We start from the raw sequence: 23,630 nt of genomic DNA, 5'->3' as shown, positions 1-23,630 counted from the left end.
AGGGATGAGAAATTCTGTTGACAGTCTGTCCCTCCTGAAGTAAAGCCATAGTCTCAGACTGGCAACTGGGGGGGAGGGGAGTGGCTCCCTGTCTTCTGGGCCATGACTACCTGGTAGAGTGTCTGGAGTAGAGCATCTGTAGCATGGAGGTGGGGTGAGGGTGGGTTAAGGGAGCAGCTCAAATGCCAGAGGCTCTGGCTGTTCTCATGGGGATTTAGATTTTCTTAAATAAGTATTTTTGTATTTTCTGTATGCACTTAGGACAGGTTTCAGAGACTTTAAATTATTGTTTGTTAAACATTTTCACCAGTTAAATTTTTGTATTGCTGGGGAGAAGTTCCACTGAGCTCTTTACTCTGCCACTCTAGAAGTCCTGCTCCCTCTATTATTTTCTTTCCTTTGCTCATGTACTCCTTAATATAATTGTTATGTGAGGTAGAGAAGTTGAATAAAATAGGGGCTTCCAACTATAGGGGATTGTTATGGATTGAATGATTTCCCCACAAAAACATGTTCAAGACCTAACCCTAGGTCTTGTGCATGTGAACTCATTTGTAAATGGGATCTTTGAAGATGTTGTTAGTTAAGATGATGCCATATTTAATCAGGGTGGGCATTAATCCAGTATGACTGGAGTCATTATAAACAGAGGAAATTTAGACACAGTGGTAGGACACATGGGGAAAGAGATGTCTGTGTGATGGAGGCAGAGAATTTTATTAAGGTATTAAGAATTCTATCAGATTCACATTCTGAAGGGGTTGTGTGTGTGCCCTGGAGATGGAAGGGAATCCGGATGCTGCCCCGATGTTTGAGGAGGGTGGGGTTGAGAAGGTGGTCTCCCCAATATGTGGATATGTTGGAGCACTCAACCCAGCATTTAGAGAGGAGGGGGCTGCCACAAAGGCCCTTAGGAAGGGTTAGACTCCCACTCTCTCAAGCCCCAAGGATGCAACATCATTCTGTTAATGACTCTCAGACTTGAAATCTAATGGAGGTTGTCCTGCGGGTTTTAGGAACTCTTTTGGTCATGTTGACCCTGTTTTCCTTACTGTTTCTCGTTATGCCAATGCGAATGTTTATCCTATGAATGTCTCTCCTTTGTATATTGGAAGCACATAACTTGTTCTAAATTCACAGATCCATAGCTAAAGGAAAATTATGCCTTAGGACTGACCATACTGTTATTGATTTTGATGGGATCTTGTACTTAACTATTATTACTGAAATGATTTAAGTATCTGTGGTATTGTTGTGGGATAAATGTATTTTGTATATGGAAAGATATCTTAATGACATTTAGCCTTCCTATCCACGAACACAATGTCATTCCACCTAATTGGCTCTTCTTTAATTTCTTTTAGCATTGTTTTTCAGTTTTCTGTGTACAAGTCCTTTATATCCTTGGCTAAGTTTATTCCTAGATACTTATTCTTTTAGGTGCTGTTGTGAATGGAATTTTTTTTTTCTTAACTGCCTCCTCGGTTAGCTCATTACTAGTTTATAGAAGCCCTACTGATTTTTGCATGTTGGTCTTGAATCCCATGCCTTTGTTGAATTTGTTTATTTGCTCTAGTAGCTTTTTGTCAATTTCTCAGGATTTTCCAAATATAGGATCATGTCTTCTGCAAATATGAGAGTTTTACTTCTTCCTTTCTAATATGGATGCCTTTTATTTCTTTTTCTTGCTTAACTGCTCTAGATAGAACTTCTAGCACAATGTTGAATAACGATAGTGACAGTGACCATCCTTATCTCATTCCCGGTCTTGGGGGAAGGCTTTCAGTCTCTCACTGTTGGTCTAGTGTTGGCTCTGGGTTTTTCATATATGCCCTTTATCATATTGAGGAATTTTCCTTCAACTCCTACCTTTTGAAGTGCTTTTATCAAGAAAGGATGTTGGATTTTGTCGAATGCCTTTTCAGCATCAGTTGAGATGATCATGTGATTTTTTTCCTTTAGATTTGTTTATGTGTGGTATTACATGAATTGATTTTCTTGTGTTGAATGACCCCTACATGCCTTGGATAAACCTCCCTTGGTTGTGGTGTATAATTCTTTTAATGTGCTGTTGGATTTGACTTACAAGTATTTTGTTGAGAATCTTTGCAAATATATTCAGTAGGGAGATTGTCCTGTAGTTTTCCTTTCTTGTCATATCATTATCAGGTTTTGGTATGAGTGATGTTAGCGTTATAGAATGAGTTAGGTAGTGTTCCCTTTCCTTTAGTTTTTTTTTTTTTTTTTGGAAGAGTTTGCGTAGGAATGGTGTTACTTCTTAATTCCTGTGAAGCCATCTGGTCCTGGGCTTTTCTTTGTAGGTAGGTTTTTTTGACTGAATCTCTTTAACTCTGATTGGTTTGTTGAGCTCTTCTGTTTCTTGTCACGTCAGTATGGGTTCTTCACGTGTTTCTAAGAAATTGTCCATTTCATGTAAGTTGTATAGTTTGTTGACATACAGTTGTTCATAGTATCCTCTTCTAATCTTCCTTATTTCTTTGGAGTCCATGGTAATGACCCCTCTCTCATTTCTGATTTTATTTATTTGCATCTTCTCTCTTTTTGTCTTTGTCAGTTTATCTAAGGGTTTGTCAATCTTATTGCTCTCTTCAAAGAACCAACTTTTGGTTGTATTGATTTTCTCTATTGTTTTTTGTTCTCCAGTGTTCTCCAGTTCATTTATTTCTGCTTTAATATATGGTATTTCTTTCTTCTGTGTGCTTTATGCTTAGTTTCCTGCTCTTTTTTTGTTGTTGTTTGTTTCTTCAGTTGTTCAGTTAAGTCTTTGGTTTTTAGCTTTCTCCCTTTTTAATGTAGGCATTTAGAGCTATAAATTTTCCTCTTGGGACAGCCCTTGCTGCATCCCATAGGTTTTGATATGTTGTATTCTCATTTTCAGTCATCTCTAGATATTTACTGATTTCTCTTGCAATTTCTTCTTTGATCCACTGATTGTTTAAGATTGTGTTGTTTGTGAAAGTTCCGGTTCTTCTGTGGTTATTGATTTCCATCTTCATTCCATTATTATCAAAGAAAGTGCTTTGAAAAATTTCCGTGTTTTTTAAATTATTAAGACCTATTCTGTGCTCCGGCATATGGTCTATCCTACAGAATATTCCATGAGCACTAGAGAAGGTGTATCCTGCTGTTTGGGGATGCTTTGATCTATATGTATCTCTGTTCCTCCAATTCATGTGTCATATTACTTATGTTCTCTGTTTCATTATTGATCCTCTATCTGGTTTTGCTGTCTATTGAAAAGAGTGGAGTGTTGAAGTCACCCACTGTTATTTTAGAAATCTCAATTGCTCCTTTCAGTTTTGCCAGTGTCTGCCTTATGTACTTTGGAGCACCTTGAGTTGGGTGCATAAACATTTATGATTGTTGTGTTTTCTTGATGAAGTACCTCTTTTATTAATATATAGTGTCCTTTCTTGTTTCTTATGACCTCTTTGTATTTAAAGTCTATTTTGTCTGATAAGTATAGCGTCACAGCATTCTTTTGGTTACTAGTTGCATGGAATATCTTTTCCATCCTTTCATTTTCAACCTATTTGTATGTTTGGGTCTAAGATTAGTCTTTTGTAAACAGCATGTAGATTGATCATATTTTTAAATCCATGCTGCCAATCTTTGTCTTTTGATTGGGGAGTTTAGTTCATTAACATTCAAAGTTATTACTGTATAGGCAGTTCTTGATTCGACCATTCGGTTTTAATCCTTGAATTCATTCAGTCCTTTGGTTTTTGTTTGTCAGATCTATTTTTCTCTCTCTTTTTATCCTCTAAGTCACCCTTACTAATACTCTTCAATTTTGTACCCTCCTCCAGACCTCTCTTTCCTGTTTTGTTTTTCTGTTTTTTTTGTTTGTTTGTTTGTTTTAGCTGACAGAACTTCCTTTAATATTTCTTGCAGGGTAGATCTCTTGTTAACAAATGCTCTCAGCATTTGCTGATCTGTGAGAATTTAAAACTCTCCTTCATTTTTAAAGGACAACTCTGCTGGGTAAAGAATTCTTGGCTGGCAATTTTTCTTTCAGAATCTTAAATATATCATACCAGTGCCTTCTAGCCTCCATGGTGCCCAAGGAGTAGTCAGCAATTAGTCTTATGTGACTTACATTGTATGTGGTGAATTGCTTTTCTCTTGCTACTTTCAGGACTCTCTTCTTTTCTTCAGTATTTGACAGTCTAATTAGTATGTGTCTTGGAGTGAGTCTATTTGGATTTATGCTATTTGGAGTATTTGGGCTTTGATTTGCATATTTTTGTTTTTTATAAGGGTTGGAAATTTTCCCCAGTTATCTCCTCAGATAAACTTCCTATCCCTTTACTCTTCTCTCCTTCTGGGATACCAGTGATTCTTATATTTGTGCACTTCATGTTGTCAGTTATTTCTCTGAGATCCAATTCAAATTTTTCCATCTTTTCCACCATTTCTTCTTTTGTGTATTCAAACTCAGTTGCCCTTTCCTCTAATTGACTTATTCTTCTGCTTCCTCAAATCTGCTGTAATATTTTATCTACTGTATCTTTCATTTCCATAAGGTCTGCTATTTTATTATTCTTTCAAATTCTTCTTTATGCTCTTCTGATGTCCTCTTGATGTCCTTTACTCTTTTGCCATCTCATTGACATTATTTGAACTCTTTGATTAGTTGTTCCAAATTCTTTGTCTCCTCTGGCTTTTTAATTTGGTCATTTGGCTTTGCCGTATTTTCTTGCTGTTCTTATACTTTGTGATTTTTTGCTGATTTCTTGGTATTTGATTATCTTGATAAGGTTATTTTGAAAATTGCTTTCCCTTTCTCATCTAAGATTTTGTAGTTGCTTGGGTTTGTGTTGAAAGTCTCCTTTGGCTCTTGTTTTGTCAAATATTCCCAGCCAAACTAGGGCCAGGACCTCATGCAAGCAGTACAACCCTTTTCAGAAGCCTTTTAGAGGCTTGACAGAAAAGCAGCTTGCCAGACTGCACTTACCCAGTCTTCCCAGCAGATGGCACTCTTGGGCCACCTCTTCCCCACAGTCCCTCCTTTCCCTAACTGCAGCAGCCCACTGGGCAGGGACCAGACCAGGCAACAATCCAGAGAAGGCCTCAGGCCTCCATGCATGTTGGAAGCTGCTGGCTCTAGTGGTGGGGGATCTGTACCGTGCACCTCGTCTTAGACTCAAGGCTTGTGGGTACAATGGGTCTTGTGAATCCCAGCCTCCCATGTAGAAAGACTTCAGCCTGCGAAGCCGAGAGGTTCAACTTCCCCAGCCAGCAGCCAGCCCAGGAGTGCACTGCTTTTTACCAGCCAGTAAGACACAGGCTGATGTGTCCTCACAGGCCTCAGGGTTGGAGGTAGTGTATTTGGTGTTGCAGTGTACTTCCCTTGCCCCTGCTTCTCCACTCGTGCATGCAGTGAGTGCTCTCGGCCTCTGTGGAGAAAGGTTGGAGGCAGTAAGACACAGAGTGTCTCTCACTGGCCAACTGTCAGATCAGCCCTACTCTATGTCTCCCTCTTCTCCCAAGGGAGGACCCCTAGTCTCCCCCCAAATCAGGTGCCCACAGCAGCCTTCCTCAGGGTTGTGGGGCAGGCACTGGGCACTGCAGCAAGGTCTCTGTCTCTGGACACAAGTTTGCTGGCTCCCGGGTTCCCATGCAGGAACTCCAGACTGTGGAACTGAGAGGGTTGACCCCCCTGGCTGGCAGCTGATATGGGAGTATGCTGCTCCTCAGCCAACCTGTTTGGCCGCCACTCAGCAGCAGGCCCCAGGGGTGGTCGCTATTGAGCACATTTATTCTACCTTCACAGTGTAGTTTCTCTGCTTTTTCATTCATGTCTTCCCTGTATAATTTAGATGTCCTTCTCTGGTCACCTGAACTCCAGAACTGCTTCTTGATCATTTTCTGCCTGTTCTCTAGTTGTTCTGTGGTGGAAGAGTGAGTTCTGCCTATTCTATTCTGCCGTCTTTGACACTGGGGACTACCAAACTATCCCAGAGCTGTGGATGCCTCCCCAGTGGGTCCAGTGGGGACAAAGCTCAGTCCTCACTGTTCAGGTCCAGGGAACTGAACTCCAAGATCTTTCTGGGGTGGTCTGAGTTACCAAGGGTCAGAAGTGGTGGGTTTGGGCGCCCACTGGAGAGTGCACCCCTTCCTGTCCCTCTGGCTGAATCCCTGAGACTGGGCTGAGATTCTTGAATACCAGTGACCTAGTTGGGTGAAGTCTACTCCTCTGCAAAGTCAGCAAGGAAGGCCTACGTTAAGTTTTTCAATAGTGCATCTCAATATTGATTCCTTTTGTGTTCTGTTCGGTTAAACCTGTCATTTCTTTTCCACATAAATTACTGTCAAGTCTTATTTGTCATTCTGTATAGTAAATTGATACTTTGGTTTTAATCATAGGGCTTTCCATTTATTTCTGTTAAATTTTCTATCTTGAGTTTGGCCTGTCATTCTAACCTAGTATACAGCCCTTTAAATTTTTTTGAGTCTGCCATTTAAAAATCATTTTTCCTAGGTTTACAATCTGAAGATGCCTATGTTGAAGTCAGGTATTGTAAATTGACTGCCGGATCCATTCACTGGTGTATTTTGTTGGGCTGGCACAGTTTGTTTATACACACACACACACACACACACACACACACACACACATACACACATATGTGTATATATATTTTTAATATATTTAGTTTTAATTAGAATGCTTTTAGTTAAGTCCTGGACTATTCAATTTATCAACCACTGCCCCTCACTGCATTAGCATTTTGGTCCCACACATTTACATTAGTTGTTTAGTCCTTGAAGGCATTTGCTTTTGCAAAGTATTAATTGGGACCAGGGTAGTTCAGAGCTTATACCTCTGCATCTAGAAGCTTCCCTTGAGCTCGACATTCATCTTTTAATCTCTGTATTCTTTTGGTATGATTGTTGAGTTAATTAAGTTGCAATGCAGTGCTGTACATATATCTAGTTCATTCACAAGTATGTCATGATTAATTTTGTCAGATAGTTTATTAAAATCAGGAAACCTTGTGATTGAATAATAGTTAAAAAAAAAAAAAGGGACAGCTTTGACCTGTGTTAATGGCCTTTCAAACACTTGAGGTTCACCATTCCTTGAATTCTATTCACATGGCAATCCCTTCTACACCATTTCAGCATTGTATTTATTTATTCTATTTATTGGACCTCACCTTTCACTGGGAATTGATTCTCGTCTGAATCTTGGTCTCTGAAATTTTCTTCTTTTAGCCTTTTGCATTTTTCTTGCTACCTTCAGTTTTGTATATTACCTTACCTCTTATTTTGCAAGAAATAGGGTCATCAGACGTATACTTTGCAACTTAAAACATTTTTCCTTTTCCTTAATACCTAATCACTTATTTTAGATCTACAGAAAAAATGTGATATCCTTACTTTCTAAGAATGATGATAGATGATATTTACAATGAGTCTTTATAATATGCTTAAAGAGCTTTTATATGGATTATTTCTTATAATCTTATGCCAGTCCTTTAAGGTAAGCACCATCATTAGCCCTGTTTTACAGATAAGGAAGTGGACTTTTCTAGGTTAAGTAATGTGCTTCATGGTCACAAAGCTTTTAGTAGTAGAGTTGGGACTTCTGTGTAGTTTTGCATGACTCATGGCTAACCTGGCTTCTTAATTACTATTCTGTATAGATCTTCAGTATTCTTGTATCCATCTTCTCCTTGTGTTCCAGAACCTTGTTTCATCACTTACATTTCTTACAGTTTAACTCTATTGTTATCCACTTACCCTTTTGGCCATTAAAACATACAAACAGAAACACTTTTTTTTTTTGACCTTGACTTCCCTAGAGTTACAAACCTCCTGCTCTCTTTATTTTCACCATCAGAGGTTTGCAATAATGGACAACATTAACTCTTTCCTGTTCCTCACTCATCTTCTATTTACTCTTGAAAACTGTAAAGCACAGTTGCTACTGGAACTGTGGTCTGAAGTTGCTCTTTCCAAGGCCGTCACTGAATCATGATATACCAGATCCAACAACCTCTTTTCAGTCCTCATCCCTCCTGTCATTGGAACACTTTGCTGTTCCACATCTCATCCTAATTGAAATTTCAGCTTTGGATCTTTTGATGCTATTCTCTGCTTTCTCATGCCTCTCAACACTCTTTCTCAGTCTTCACTAAGTCCCCTAATTTCATCTGTTTCTTAAATATTGTGTTTCCCAGGATTTCCTATTTGGTCCCTTCCTCACTTTCTCACTTTGTATACTCTTCTTAGGTGAGCAAATTTGTTATGGCTTCAGCTACTGCCTATGTCTCTAACTGGCTCCACCCTTGTTTTCTAAGTTTTGACCTGATCTGTGTTTCTAACTGCCTATGGAGCATAGCTGTCTAAACCATTGTGAGGTTTAAGTAGAAGTTCAACTAGTTTTTTCCCTTAAACCCTTTTGTTCTTTATGCTTTTCCTGTTTTATCACTTACCTGGTTGCCCAAGTTTAGAGACTGTTAAAGTAATCCCAACTTTTCCATTTCTTAGGTTCTCTACTTCTCTCATATTCAACTGGCAAACACTTCTGTAATACCCCCCCCTTTTTCTTATAAACATTTCTTATTGTGAAATATAACATGTACAGAAAAGTGATAACTTTCAAAGTACGGTTTAACAAGTAGTTATAGACCAAATTTCAAAGTATGGTATGGATATTTCCACAATTTCAGTTATTTCCTTCTAGCTGTTCTATTGCACTAGAGACTAAAAAGAAATATCTATATAATGATTCAATAGTCATAATCCTTTGTTAAATCCTATTTTGTCTGTTGCTACTCCTCCCTTTCTCTTTTTTTTTTTAATTTTTAAATTGTGAAATATATATACAGAAAAGTGATAACTTCCACCCACCCAACCACCCCCTTTTAAAAAAATCCCTGTGCCTTTTGCCCTGGTTCAATCCTTGGATTCTTACCTGCTTCCATTTTCATCTTATCACCCCACCACCACCACCAGCACTACCTCCTGCCATCCTTGCCCATTTTCCACAATACTGTTTGAGTTAAAACAGACCTGTCAGTCTATGATCCTAATTATTAAATCAATATCCATTATCTCTGAGCTTAATTTATTTAGCAAATATTTATTAAGTACCTACTGAGTGCTAGGAACTATTTTAGTTGGAGATGGGGCAGTGAACACAACAGGCAGAAAATCTGCTCTCTTGAAGTTTGGTCTAGTGGGGGGGAAGCAGACCATAAAATTTAAACTATGTAGTATGTTAGAAGGTGATAAGTATTATGGAGAAAAGTTATGTGGGAAAGGTGGAGAGGGAGGGTGAGGTTGGAGGAATGGGTTACCATTTAAAGTGGGATGATTAGGGAAAGCTACTTAAGAAGGTAACACTTGAGCAAAGATTTGAAGAAGTTGAGGGAAATGAGCTGTGTGTATGTCTGTGAGAGGAGCATTCCAGCCTTGGGTACTAATCATACAAAAGCCCTGAAGTGGGAGCCTGCCTAATGTTTTCAAGAAACAGCTAGAAGCTAATATGGCAAGAGATGATTGAGCAGTAATGAGAGTAGAGGACACAGAAATAATGAAGTGGGCATGTAGGACTTTGTCAACTATTTATAAGCTTTTATTCCTAGTGAAGTAGCATGGAGGAGATACAATTTAACTTATATTGGTTAATTTTAGACTATAAAGCAGTAAGGGTTAGAGCCTGGAAACTATTTAGATGAATGTTTACAATAATTCAGGTGAGAGGTGATAGTGGCTCAGACCAGGAGGTAGCAGTGAAGATGGGAAGAAGTGATTGGATCCTGGATAAACTTTAAAAGTGGAACCATTAGTATTTTCTAACATAATGGATGTGGGGAATGTGTACGCAGGCAAGTGTGCATCCGTGTGTGTAAAGAGAGAGATTAAGAATGATTCTAAGGTTTTTAGCCTGAGCAACTGGAGGGATGGGGATAGGGCTGCTCTTAGTTGACATAAGAGGGAGATTTACAGGGAAGCAAGTTCTGAGGTGGAAGAGCAGGAGCTTAGTTTTGGATATGTTAAATTTGAGATGCCTGTTATTCATCCAAGTGAGAATGTCAAGTACACAATTGGATATACCAGTCTAGAGTTGAGGACATAGGTGCAGACTATACATATAACTTTGAGACTCTTCCTTGTTTAAGTAGTATTCTGCCATTAGACTGGATGAGATCATCGAAGGGAGTGAGTTTAAAGAACAAAAGAGGTCTGAGAATAGCTCTGGGGATCTCCAATTGTTAAAAGATCAGGGATAATAAAAGGAACCAGCAGAGGAGAGCAAGAAAGAGCTGCCTTTAAGGTATGATGAAAACCAAGAGAGTGTAGTTCTCTGGATTGCAAATGAAAAAAGTGTTTCAAAGAAGGGAGCATAGTCAACTCTGTCAAATGCTACTGCTAAGTCCAGTAAAGATTTTTGAGTAGGAAAAGCAGAATAGGAACCTTTTTTTTTTCCCTAAAAAACAAACCATGAGGCAAAATTGGGTTTAGAAAGGAGCTTGGTCAGTTTGTCTCTAGTAATAGAAGTGAAGGAAGTGGTGGTAGGTGGTGTAAGCAAAAAGTGGCGTAAGCAAAAACAAGTTCATCAGCTGAGAGTAAGGATAAAGAGGTTGGAGAGGAGAGAAGAAATTCAGTAGTCTGGAAAAGTAGAAAAGTGAATTGACCAGAGCAGAGTATGATTGCTTTACAAATTTAATTTTTTGATATCGAATTTACTGTGAGAGCAGTCAGTGCAATTGTGGGTCTCTTTTTTCTGCTCTTTGGGTATATGCATGAAATGGGCAGAAAGCTGGGTTTTAACCAGGGTTGTGGTTTCATCAGATAAGTATAAATGACGTAAGAGAAGTGGTAAAGGCATTCAGGGTATATGCTAGAGTAGGGGTTGGCACACTTTTTCTTAAAGGACCTAATAGTGAATATTTCAGCTTTGCGGGCCATACGGTCTCTGTTACAACTACTCAGTTCTGCCACTGTAGCCCAAAAGCACCCATAGAAAATACTTAAGCTAATGGCCAAGGCTGTTTTTCAACAAAACTTTATAAAAACAGGCAGTAGGCCATGTTGTTTGCCAAGCCCTGTGTTACAGAGTGAGCATAACAATAGACCATGGAATTTAAGCTGGAAATGGAGGGAAGAGAGGACATGAAGGAGAGAGTGAAAAGTGGTATAATCAATGAGAAGCTGTCTCCCTAAGCTGTTTATTTCTTGAGCCTTGCTGGACTCGTTGACTCCACATCTTGAATCTAGTTTTCTTTTAGCCTGTCACACCCTTTTTAGACTCAATTCAGATGTCATGTCTTTTATACCTGCACCCTTATTCCTTGGCAGAAGCGATTGACATATAGAAAATGCTCAATAAATGCTGAAAATTGAAATTCTTCACTTTAGTTTTGTGGATAAGATTACTTCAAATTGGGAAGGTTATGAAAGTTTCTGTCCTGCATATTTTCTCACTCAGTAGCCAATCCTAGACCTTGAACACCATTTGATATTGTTCACATGAACAGGATAAGCTTTCTTTTTTCCTACTTAATAACTGAATTCCCTTCTTTTTCTATACTGCTTTTGGATTGGGTTTTCATGCTGCTGAGAATGAAGTTCAGACATACAAATTGCAATAAGTTTGTGGGTATGGTAGCTCACTGCCTTATAAATAATTATTTTTATTTTAGTTAATTATAGAAGGCAAGTGGTTGCTTTACTTATGACTATCGGGTGATTGTAGAAATGAAAAGAATTTGGGAGAATATCTAGTTCAGCTTTTCATATAATAGTTGTGGAAACTGAAGCCCAGAGAGAGAGAGTTGCACATACCAGTTAGCAGCAGAGCTAAGACTAGCAGTCTAAGTTTCTTAACTCCCAAGTCAGTACTCTCTAAACTATGCCATCTTTCCTGATAAAGGATATGAGGACATTGATTCTCAGAGTAGAAAATAAGGAATTTTGTGACAGGTGATACATTCTAAGTCTTGGTAACCAAAATAATAATTTAAATATGATTGAGAATCTTTATTTCCATGGAATTATTAGTAAGAAGGTATGGTAGACTTACTTTTACATTGATGGTTATACTCTGAATGAATTTTGTATGATTAAAATTGAACAGGCAAATCTTTCCTTTTAACATCTGAATAAGTAAATGTGTAGAGAATTTGAACATTTCAAGACTGGTGTCTAATCTGGTTGTTTTTCTTTAACTCTTTCAGAAGGACGAGGTCTATCTTAATCTGGTGCTGGACTATGTTCCGGAAACAGTATACAGAGTTGCCAGACACTATAGTCGAGCCAAACAGACACTCCCTGTGATCTATGTCAAGGTATGTTAAAAGAAGCAATTTTCCATTTTGAAAATATTTATTATGAGTCAGGGAGAGTGCTGGGTGCTTTTTAGCTGTATTATCACATTAACACTCAGGGAGAGAAACTGCAAAGTAGGTTTCATTAGAGCTTCATTAAGTTCTTGTATAGTTTTAAATTTTCATAGTGTCATACTTAATAAAATAACTTGTTTCTAGTTATCTTTTACAACTTTAATAAAATTATGCTGGATAAATTCGCAGCCACTCTGCCATGAGTTTACTGAATAAATAAGATGACATCAATATTGTGTACCAAAAATTAAACAGCATCTTTGTAGAATCTGTGTATATTTGAAATCATTAACAGTTTAGACTTCAGCTACAGATGCAAGGAATATATGAATGACATTTAAACATTGAATTTGATTATGTATGTAACTGCATTTTATAATTTTTACATGATATGCTCCTATTTCAGTCTGTGGCAAAATGAAAAGGATATTAGAAATTAAAATTAAAAATATTTTCCTGGCAAAATGAAAAAAAATTCACTGCAACTTACCAGAAAATTAACATGTACCTTCAATACCTGAGCCATTAAGAATTAGCTGAGAGTGAAGTTTGAAGGTTCAGATCTCTAAATACATATTTATATCTACTAACTTTTAGAATTTTACATTTTCCTCTTTATAGAAGTGATGGAAAATAAAACGGTGTTCACTCTAAATGTCTGAATCTTGAAGTTTTACTTAACAGTTACAGTTTTAAAATTTCACGAAAATAAAATGGGTACCAGGAACATTAATAGTAGAAGTTGTTTTAGTTTTGGCAAGCAGTCTAGGATTCCTGTTGAATTTAGTGTTAGGGATTGAAATCTGCTCCCATTATAATTTTCTTTGGATTTAACAAAACTTGCTTGAGGCTGTGCTTAAATCAATGAATAGTAGGGACTCCAAAAGACTAAATTTCCTTTGGAATTTTCCTTTGGAATTTTAGTCTGATTTTAAAATAGCAGGTCTTATTCTAAGTAACTAGCACAGCAGTACATCCCTTTGAACTCCCCAAGTCTAGAGTGACCTTTGAGCATCTTAATTTATAGTGATGGTGGTGGGATCTACCCTATGGCTCATTCTGTTGCCATTAGAGAGCAGCAGCACACTTATGAAGCAGAAGGAATCCTAAGTTTGTATCCTGAAGACTTAGTTTTGAGGCCCAATTCTACTATTTTGTGTTGAGTCCGTGAGCAAGTCACCAATCCATTCTGTACTTATGTTCCACATTGGTAAAATTTTAACTTCTTTCCTGCCCACAGTATAGCATTGTTCGTCTGTAAAATGAGATTAGCGTATGAGAAAATACTTTGAGGACTGTAAAGTAAAACTAATAGAGGACCTTAACACTGGATTAAAATGGGATAGGCTGTGGACATTACATAACATGCACAGTGGTTAGACCAGTTTTTTGTTACAATGCTTTAATTCAGCAAATGAATGCTGAATAATTGCAGAACAATCTGAGGCCTAATAAAATAATTTATTCCTCCTCTACTAAGGAAAAAAACTATATATGTAAGCATAAAAATGATAAAATGTAGGTGTTATAAAAGTGATTAAGGGCTAGACATGTCATAGTCTCTTTTTTCCTCAATTTTCAAGGTCTTATTGTGATAACATACATAACACAAAATTTCCCATTTTCACCACTTTCATGTGTAAAATTCGGTGATAACTAATTACATTCATAATGGACTACCATCGCCACCATCCATTTCCAAAACATTTTCATCATCCCAAACAGAAATTCTGCACCTGTTAAACAATAACTCCCCATCCCTCACCCCTCCCCAGACACTGGCAGCTTCCAATTTGCTTTTCTCTCCCTTTGTATTTGCATATTATAAGTGAAATCATGCAATATTTTTTCTCTTGTGTCTAGCTTATTTCATTTGACTTGATATCTTCAAGGTTCATCCATGTTGTAGCATGTATTAGTATTTTGTTCCTTTTCACGGCTGAATAATACTCGTGTGTGTGTGTGTGTGTGTGTGTGTGTACACATCACATTTTCTTTATCCATTCAGCTGTTTTTCGACATGTGGGTTACTTTGACCTTTTGGCTATTGTGAATAATACTGCTATGAATATTGGTGTACAACTATCTGTTTTACTCCTTGTCTTCAATTCTTTGGAGTAGATACCTAGGAGTGGAAGAGAAGAATCATATGGCAATTCTATACTTAACTTTCTGAATAACTGCTAAATGTTTTTCCACATCAGTGGCACCATTTTATATTCTTACCAACAATGTACAGGTGTTGCTATTTCTCTGCATCCTTGCTAACATTTATTTTGGTTGTGTGTGTTTTGTTTTGTTTTAATAATAGCCGTCCTAGTAGTAGGAACTGATATCTCACTGTGGTTTTGATTTACATTTCCTTAAAGACTAATGATATTAAGCCTCTTTTCATATGCTTAGTGGCTATCTTTCTATCTTCTTTGGAGAAATGTCTACTCAATACCTTTTCAAATTTTTAAAATTGGGCTGTTTATCTTTTTTGTTGTTGAATTGTAGCAGTTCTTCATATATTCTGAATATAAAGCACTTATCAGATGTAAGGTTTCTTTATATTTTTCTCCCATTCTCTACATTGTCTTTCTACTTGCTGGATAATGTCTTTAATGCATAGAAGTGTTTAATTTTGATGAAGTCCACTTTTTCTGTGTTTTGTTTAATTGCTTGTGCTTTTGGTGTCATATCTTGGAATCCATTGCCTAAGAAAAGGTCCTCAAGATTTTCCTGTGTGTTTATCTCTAAGACTGCAATGATTTTAGATCATATATTACATTTTTGATCCATTTTGAGTTAATTATTATATATGGTATGAGGTACGGTTCCAGTTTCATTTTTTTACATGTGATGTCCAATTTTCCTGGCGCCGTTTATGGAAGAGAGTTCTTTCTTTCCCCATTGAATGAACGTGGCACCCTTTTCAAAAATCATTTTTAAAAATGTGTGGGTTTTAATAGCCTTTTTTTTTTTTTAAATAAACTACAAAAATTTATATATTTTTTAACTTTATCTTTTTATTAATAAGAGACATTCTGGGGTTACAGAAAAATCATGTGTAAAGTACAGGATTCCCAACATATGCTCTATCCTGGACAGTGATCCCTGTGCACTCCAGAAGAAAGTGTATTCTGTTTTCGTTGAGTACAGTGTTCATTATATGCCTGTTAGGTCTGGTTGGTTTAGTGCATCATTCAGGTCCTGAACTTCCATACTGATCTTCTGACTATGTGTTCTGTGGTTTGAGAATGATATGTTAAAGTCTGCTACTATTAATGTAGACCAGTTTTTCCCTTTAAATCTTCCAGAATTTGCTCCATATATTTTGGGGCCTTGCTATTAGGGGTATATATATTTATAATTGTTTCATCTTCCTGTTGAATTGTCCCATTTATCAGTATATAATGACCGTCTTTGTCCCTCATAACTGTTTTTGACTTAGAGTCTATTTTCTCTGGTATTATTACAGCCATCCCAGCTCTCTTTGGTTTCTACTTGCATGGTATATTCCCCGCCCCGATACCTCCACAGTCAACCTACTTGTATCTTTTTTACTTTAACGTGAGTCTCTTGAAGACAGCATAGTTAGTTGGGTCATGCTTTTTTATCCATTCTGCTAATCTCAGCCTTTTGACTGGAGAATGTAATCTATTTACATTTAAAGTCACTGCTGGTAACACAGGACTTTCTTCTGCCATTTTGCTATTTATTTAGCCTTTGTAAATCTCATACCTTTTTTGTCTCTCACTTCCATTAATGCCTCTTTTATATTTATTTGATTTTTTGTGTTGTACCATATTGAATGCCTTCTCACTTCCATCTGGATAAATTTTTCCTTGTCTATATATGTTTCCATGTGGTTACCATGGGGTTACAATTCAACATCCTAAATATATAACAATCATAATTGGTTTGATACCAACTTAACTTCAATAGCATGCACATATAATTTTCCTATACCCCTCTGTTTCCCTGCTGTTTCTTTTGTACCTCTTAACACGTGTATCTTTGTACATTCTATGTCCAAAACCGTAGACTTATCACTATGCTTTATGCATTTGCATTTTAGCACCTGTAGGAAGTAAGAAGTGGAGTTACAAACCAATCAATACAATACAAAAATGCTGAAGATCTTTATTTCTTTATGCTCCTTTTTACAACTGTCTAGTGTCCTTCAGTTTCAGTGTGAAGAACTCCCATTAGCATTGCTTGCACAGGAAGTCTAGTGGTGATGAACTCCCTCAGCGTTCGTTTATCTGAGAATGTCTTAATCTCTCCCTCATTTTTGAAAGAGAGTCTCGCTGGTTATAAAATTCTTGGCTTGCAGTTTTCCTTCACGTATTTTTCCATTGCATATTTCATCCTAATTCTTGCCTCAGTCATTTCTGATGAGAACTTGGCACGCAGTCTTATTGGGACTCGCTTGTATGTAACACATTGCTGTCCTCTGGAAGCTTTCAGAATTCTCCTTGTCCTTTGCATTTGATGGTGTAATCAGTATATGATGGAGTGTATTTTTCTTCATGTTTATCCTATTTGGTATTCTCTAAGCTTCTTGGATGTGCATATTCATGTGTTTTGCTAAGTTTCAGAAGTTCCCTGTCATTATTTCTTGGAGTATTCCTTCTGTCCATTTCTCTCTTTCTTCTCCTTCTGGGATTCTTATGATATGTATATTGGTGCATGTGATGGTTTCCCATAGCTGTCTTAGGCTATTTTTGCTTTTAGTGTTTCTTTTTTCTTTCTGCTCTTCAGCCTGACTCATTTCAAATACCTTGTTTTCAAGTTTACTGATTGTTTCATTTAAACTATTAATTCTGGGGTTTGCTTTCTGGGATGTCCATTTCTTGGTTTTGTAACCAACTGGCAATAAGACAGAGATTTTCTTGGGCTTTAGCCCTCCTGTCAGGAAAGCCTATCCAAGGAGAATGCAGTGTGTAGAGTTTTCCCTCTGCCTTGTCCCCAGATTTTGCTTATTACTTGTTCCGGAGTTCCCCTGTTTGCAGGAGTTTGGTTGTCCCGTGTTTCCCAGGAGACAGACCTCCCTCCCTTGAGCATTTGATTCTTATGGGGCTTTTGTTTCAGATTGTCTGCTCTGTAATTTTTTATGCTCCTTTTTGTTGTCTCACACTGCTTTTGCTTGGAGAGCAAATTCTGGGAGCAAGTCACCCTGAAGGTGACTTTTCCAAGTCAGTCTTTCCCAGCCAGAACTGTTTCATGGACCCAACAATGGGGACACAGATTGGCCCCAGGACAGGCACCAGCAAATACAGCCCTTCTGCTTCCTCTCCCGCGCCTCCCTCAGGAAACACTGCATCTTTTAATCTCCACTGCCTCTGTCCCTGTCCAGGAAGGTTTGAAACACAGTTCAAATTTACAAATCAAAAGGTGTGATCAGTCGTCTGTCATGCCCACTCCGTTCTTGGGGAAGTGGATTTTTATAGCCCTTGCTGTTATCAGCAGTAACCAAGAACTGGCATGCCGTGGGGATGGGATCCAATAGTATATTCATGGAAAGAGCAATTTACTGTTCATCCTGAAGTTTATCTTCCTCTTCCTCCCCCTCCTCCCTGGATACTGAACAGTGTACTTATGTACTCTGGAGTTTCAACTGTTTAACAATTGTTTTGGTGGAAGGACTGAGTCCTGGAGTTCCCTATTCCATCATTTTCCTGGAAGTCATCTTATTCTTTTGAATTAGCAGAATTTCTTTGGGAAAGGGTAGGAGTGTAGTGATTACCTCAAATTGATTCTCCAAAGGTTTTATGTAGTAGCAGATCTGTGTTGATCCCTATCTAAGCAATACCTATTTTTCCTATCACCTTTTAACATAAAATATGCCAAAAGATTTTCTCCTCTTTTATATCTTCTTGCAGAAATTTTGTTCATTGTACAGTCCTTTTGTTAGTCACCTGAAACAATTATTTTCGTTATGATGGAAAATTTCAAATATATAGTAGAGTAGAGAAAATAGAAAAAGATCCTTGTTCTGGTTTGCTAATGATGCCGTTTTGCAAAATACCAGAAATGGATTGGCTTCTATAAAGGGGGTTTATTTGGTTATAAAGTTACAGTCTTAAGGCCATAAAGTGTCCAAAGTAAGGCATCAGCAACAGGGTGCCTTCACTGAAGGATGGCCATTGGTGTCTGGATAGCCTCTGTTAGCTTGGAAGGCATGTGGCTGGCGTCTGCTTGCTCCCAGGTTGCGTTTCAAAATGGCGTTCTCCAAAATGTTGCTCTTGGGGTGTTTTGTCCTCTCATAGCTGCAGCTCTTCTTCATTTTGTCGCCCTCAGTTGCTCTCCAAAATGTCACTCACAGCTGCTCTGAGGTCCCTTCTGTTTGTCAGCTCATTTATATGACTCCAGTGATTTAATTCAGACCCACCCTAAATGGGTGGGGTAACACCTCCATGGAAATTATCCAATCAGAGGTCTTGCCCACAGTTGAGTGAGTCACATCTCCATGAAAACAATCAAAGGATTCTAACCTAATCAACACTGATATGTCTGCCCCACAAGATTGCATCAAAGAACTTGGTGTTTTGGGGGACCGTAATACATCCAAACCAGCACAGTCCTCTGGGCATTAATCATTCAGCTTCAATAATTATTGATTCATTGCCCATCTTGTTTTATCAGTACCGTCCACCATGCCCTACTTCCTTAGTTTATTTAGTTTTTAATGCAATTTTGTTGATATGTATTCACATACCAGATAATCATCCAAAGTTACAGTGGTCCACAGTATCATCATATAGTTGTGCATTCATCACCACAATAAATTTTTGAACGTTTTCATACTCCAAAATAAAAATAAGAATAAGAATAAGAAACAACCCATTACTTATTTATTTTTTTACTTTGTTGTCTTTCTCATCTGTCTGTACCCTGGATAAAGGGAATGTGAGTTGCAAGGTTTTCACAATTACAGAATCACACCTTCATCTTCAGGGATCAAGGACACTGAATTACAGTTGAACAGTTTCAGGTATTTCCTTCTTGCTATTTCGATACACTACAAACTAGAAAGGGATATCTATATAATGTATAAGAATAACCACTCAACTCTATTTGAAATCTTTCAGCCACGGAAACTCTATTTTGTTTCATTTCTCTTCCCCCTTTTGGTCCAAGAAGGCTTTCTCAATCCATCAATGCTGGGGCCAGCCTCTTCCTCTAGAGTCATGCCCCAGTTTGCCAGCTAGACTTACACTCCTGGGAGTCATGTCCCATGTAGGGGGGAGAGTATTGTGTTTACCTGCAAAATTGGCTTAGAGTGAGAGGCCACATCTGAGCAACAAAAGAGGTTCTCTGGGGTGACTCTTTGGCATAATTATAAGTAAGCTTAGTTTCTCCTTTGCAGGAATAAGTTTCATAAGGGCAAGCCTCAAGATGGAGGGCTTGTCCTATTAAATTGGTAGTCCCTAATACTTGGGAGAATATCAAGATACCCCAGGTGGTATACTTTAGTATTTCCACATTTTCCCCCAGTCCCTCAAGGGTGCTGCGCAAATACTTTTTTTTATTCTCTGCCCAAATTACGCTGGGATGTATCAAGGTATCTCACTTACCTGTACAAACTAGCAAGATGTCACTTCCCATTCATGTTTTCATGTAATTATGGTGCTCAAATAAACTGACTATATAAGTTAAATTATAAAAAGTGTGCTACAGAAAATACAAATTTTGCACCAAATAAACATCTTTTTCTTTGGTCTCACACAGAATTAGAAGTTTTAAAACACTGTCAATATTGTCCTTTACGCTTTAGTCTGATTTGCCTTAGTCCTACCAGATGAGCTTCATTCATATCTTTAATTGAAGTCTGAATTCTTTTTCAGCTTTTTTAACAATTACTATATGTGATAATACTGACTTTCATGGTTGCAGAACTCTAGCTCTGATTCTCAGGTGTCACACAGATACCCCAAGTTCCAGGGAATGACCAGGTTGTACATAGAGAACCCAGCATCTCAGAATTTAGAAGTAATCGTAACAATTCAGAAATAGTTTTGATTGCTGTGTGAGCTTATTATTGAAGAACGTTGACAGTAAACCTTCTCCTGATAACTTATGGTCTCAAATTCAGTTTTCTGAATTTGCACATTATAGTTAGTCCATATTAGTGAGTCGTTATGATATTATTCTTTCTGTTTTTGGCTTTTTTCACTCAACATAGTGTCCTCAAGTTTCATTCACCTAGTTGCATGCCTCCCAACTTCATCCCTTCTTGTAGCTGCTCAGTATTCCATTGTATGCGTATACCACAGTTTGCCCTTCCCTTTATCAGTTGATATACCCTTAGTCCACCTCCATCCACTACAAATCATGAATACGGACACCACAAACCCCGCTGTGCAAATGTCCATTTGTTTCCCTGTTTTCAGTTCTTTCAAGTATATATAACTAATAATGGGGTTTCAGAATTGTATGGTAACCCTATATATGACCTCTTGTGGAACCAACACAATGCCCTCCAGATGGGCTGTATCATTCTCCTTCCCTACCAACACTGAATAGGTTCATCCTTCTCTTCACATTTTCTCCAGCACTTACATCTTTCTGCTTATTTTTTAGAGTTTTATTCACACGCCATACAGTCCATCCTAAGTAAACAATCAGTGGTTCTTGGTATAATCACATAGTTATGGATTCACTACCACAATCTATATAAGGGCATATCCATTTCCTCTGCACAGAAAGAAGAGGAAAGAAAAAAAAAATGAAGAACAAAAAAATAAATAGGAGAAACAACAACTCTAACACCAAGAATCCCACACACCTCCCTTATATCCCACCCTTATTGACATTCAGCTTTTGGGTATTGCCTTTGTTACATTTCATGGACATATATTAAAATATTACTGTAGTGTATAGACTTTAATTTGCATCGCTTGTATTTTTCCATATACCATCCCATTTTTGACACCTTGCGATGTTGGCATTCATTTGTTGTCCTTCATATGAAAGCATTTTTCTGGTTGTACATTTAATCACCATCAGTGTCCACTGTAGGTTTTGCTGCATAATACACTCCCAGTCCTTATCTTCTATCTTTCCTTCTGGTGTTACGCATGCCCCTAGCCTTCCTCTTCGACCCTGCTCTCCCTCAGGTTTGCTCATTCTACGTACAGTACTGTGCTACCGTCTACCATTTTGTCTTTGGATTTTATATGTCCTATTTTATTTTATTTTGTCTTTCTCTCTTGCTTTTTTTTTTTTTTTAACTTCACTGAGAGTCTTCCTTACTATACTCTTATCCAAACCACTCTCTCCTATCTTCCTGTAGTGCTCCCTTTAGTATTTCTTGTAGAGAAGGCCTCTTGTTCATAAACCTTCTTACTGTCTGTTTGTCTGAAAATATTTTAAATTCTCCCTCATGTTTGAATGACAGTCTTGCGGGATATAGAATTCTTGGTTAGCAGTTTTTTCTTTTCTGTATCTTAAATATGTCATACCACTGCCTTCTTGCCTCCATGGTTTCTGCTGAGAAATCCACACATAGTCTTATCGAGCTTCTCCTATATTTGATGGATCGCTTTCTTATTGCTCCTTTCAGGATTCTCTCTTTGTCTTTGACATTTGACAGTCTGTTTAGTAAGTGTCTTGGAGTGGGTGTTCGGATCTATTCTGTTTGGGGTACGCTGTGCTCCTTGCATCTCTAATTCTGTATCTTTCATAAGATACGAGAAATTCTCCGTGATTGTTTCCTCTAGTATTCTTTCTGCCCCTTTTCCCTTCTTTTCTCCTTCTGGGACACCTATGACATGTATATTCGTGTGTTTCATGTTGTCATTCAATTCCCTGAGATCCCGCTTGTATTTTTCCATTCTTTTCTCTGTCCTTTTGTGTGTAGGATTTCAGATGTCCTGTCCTCTGGTTCACTAATCTTGTCTTCTTCTTCAAATCTGCTGCTCTGAATCTCCATTGTGGTTATCATCTCTTCTGTTGTGCCTTTCATTCCCATAAGTTCTGCCAATTGTTTTGAATTCATTTTGTTCGCCCAGTGTCTTCTTTATGTCCTTTATTGTTTTTGCCAAATTTTCCTTCAACTTGTTGAATTGATTTTTGACTTGATTTAACATATGTGTTTGAACATTTTAAATTAGATGTGTCAACTCCTTTATCTTGTTTGAAGTGTTAGTTTGTTCCTTTGACTGGGCCATATCTTCATTTTCACTCATGTGACTCGTAATTTTTTTTGGTGTCTAGGTAACTGGTTTTCTTGATTAGTTTATTCTAGTGGTCATTTGTACTCTTTTACCTAGTATTTTTGTTTGTTGGCTCTGTTTTCTATCTGTTCTTTGGCATTCAGTTCAACTTATTGTAGACCTCTAGCATAGCTTTTATTTAAGTGATTAGAATTTTTCAGCTTCTGTTGTTCTGATTTTTGCTTATATGGAACTTTTTATTTTTTTTGGAGGAGGAGGGTCTACCTAGTTATGATCAACCCCAATCAGATTTTCCTAGTCCAGACAGGCCCAGGTCTTTGGAGGAGGATGTAATCCTTATCATGTTTCCCTGAGAATGAGACCTAGCAGATTGTTGGATCCTCCTGTGAAACCTCTAGACTCTGTGCCTTTCCTGTCTTACCCAGCAGGTGGCACTTGTCAGTGCGCAGCTCCCCACCAGTGTAAAGAGGTGTTGTGCCCTTAATTCTCAGCACACCGTGTCCTTACCAATGGTGTGGTTTAGACCAGGGGTGAGTCAGAAGTCTAGCATAAGCTGTTTCTGTCCCACCCCCTACCCCCACCCCTGGAGTCTGAATTCTCTGAAGGATAGCCACCACTTGAGCTGTGCCCTGCCTCCCCCTTTTTGGGGGGGTAGATATGGCCGTTAGGAATTTTCTCCTTCACTGAATTCCTTACTTTCTATCTCAGACCTATCTGAACTCCAACTCTGCCTGGTTCAGTGCTGACAATTGAACATAACCTGAGGCTTTCTTGAATGAGCTACTTAGAATTATTTTTCAAAAGAAAGACTAAAAAGAAAAAGTATAAAAGTAATCCTTCTTTCACAGTCAGTCCCCAGACCCCCAGTTTGACTCTAGTTGGTACCCAGCTCTGTCTATGGTTGCCCTTTTCTTGGGGCACAACCCTTTTACCTGAGCTTGGCCAACTCCAAGAGCCTCTGTTTTTTTTTATTTTTAATTTATTTTTTTTCCCATCACTCCTGCCTTCTCTCTGCCACAAGAGACCTTAGAGTTCCTTTCCTGCTTTTTCTGGTTTATCTATGCTTGCAGCTTGTATTTGTTAA

At 37.9% G+C, this 23,630-nt stretch overlaps 1 protein-coding gene across 3 annotated transcripts in view; it reads left to right on the top strand.

The window, feature by feature from the left end:
- The window catches only part of GSK3B (glycogen synthase kinase 3 beta), a 280,899-nt gene that overhangs the window by 158,314 nt on the left and 98,955 nt on the right, over positions 1 to 23,630 (top strand). For all 3 annotated transcript variants that reach the window (XM_037836235.1, XM_037836228.1, XM_037836219.1), the window contains one exon: positions 12,216 to 12,326. In XM_037836235.1, the coding sequence (XP_037692163.1) occupies positions 12,216 to 12,326 (111 nt within the window). The remainder of the gene's footprint in view (positions 1 to 12,215; positions 12,327 to 23,630) is intronic.

The sequence above is a fragment of the Choloepus didactylus genome, chromosome 1 (genome assembly GCF_015220235.1).
Source record: "Choloepus didactylus isolate mChoDid1 chromosome 1, mChoDid1.pri, whole genome shotgun sequence".
Taxonomy (NCBI): domain Eukaryota; kingdom Metazoa; phylum Chordata; class Mammalia; order Pilosa; family Megalonychidae; genus Choloepus; species Choloepus didactylus.
The sequence above is the reverse complement of the archived record's forward strand: the minus strand, read 5'-3'. Positions and strand labels throughout refer to the sequence as shown.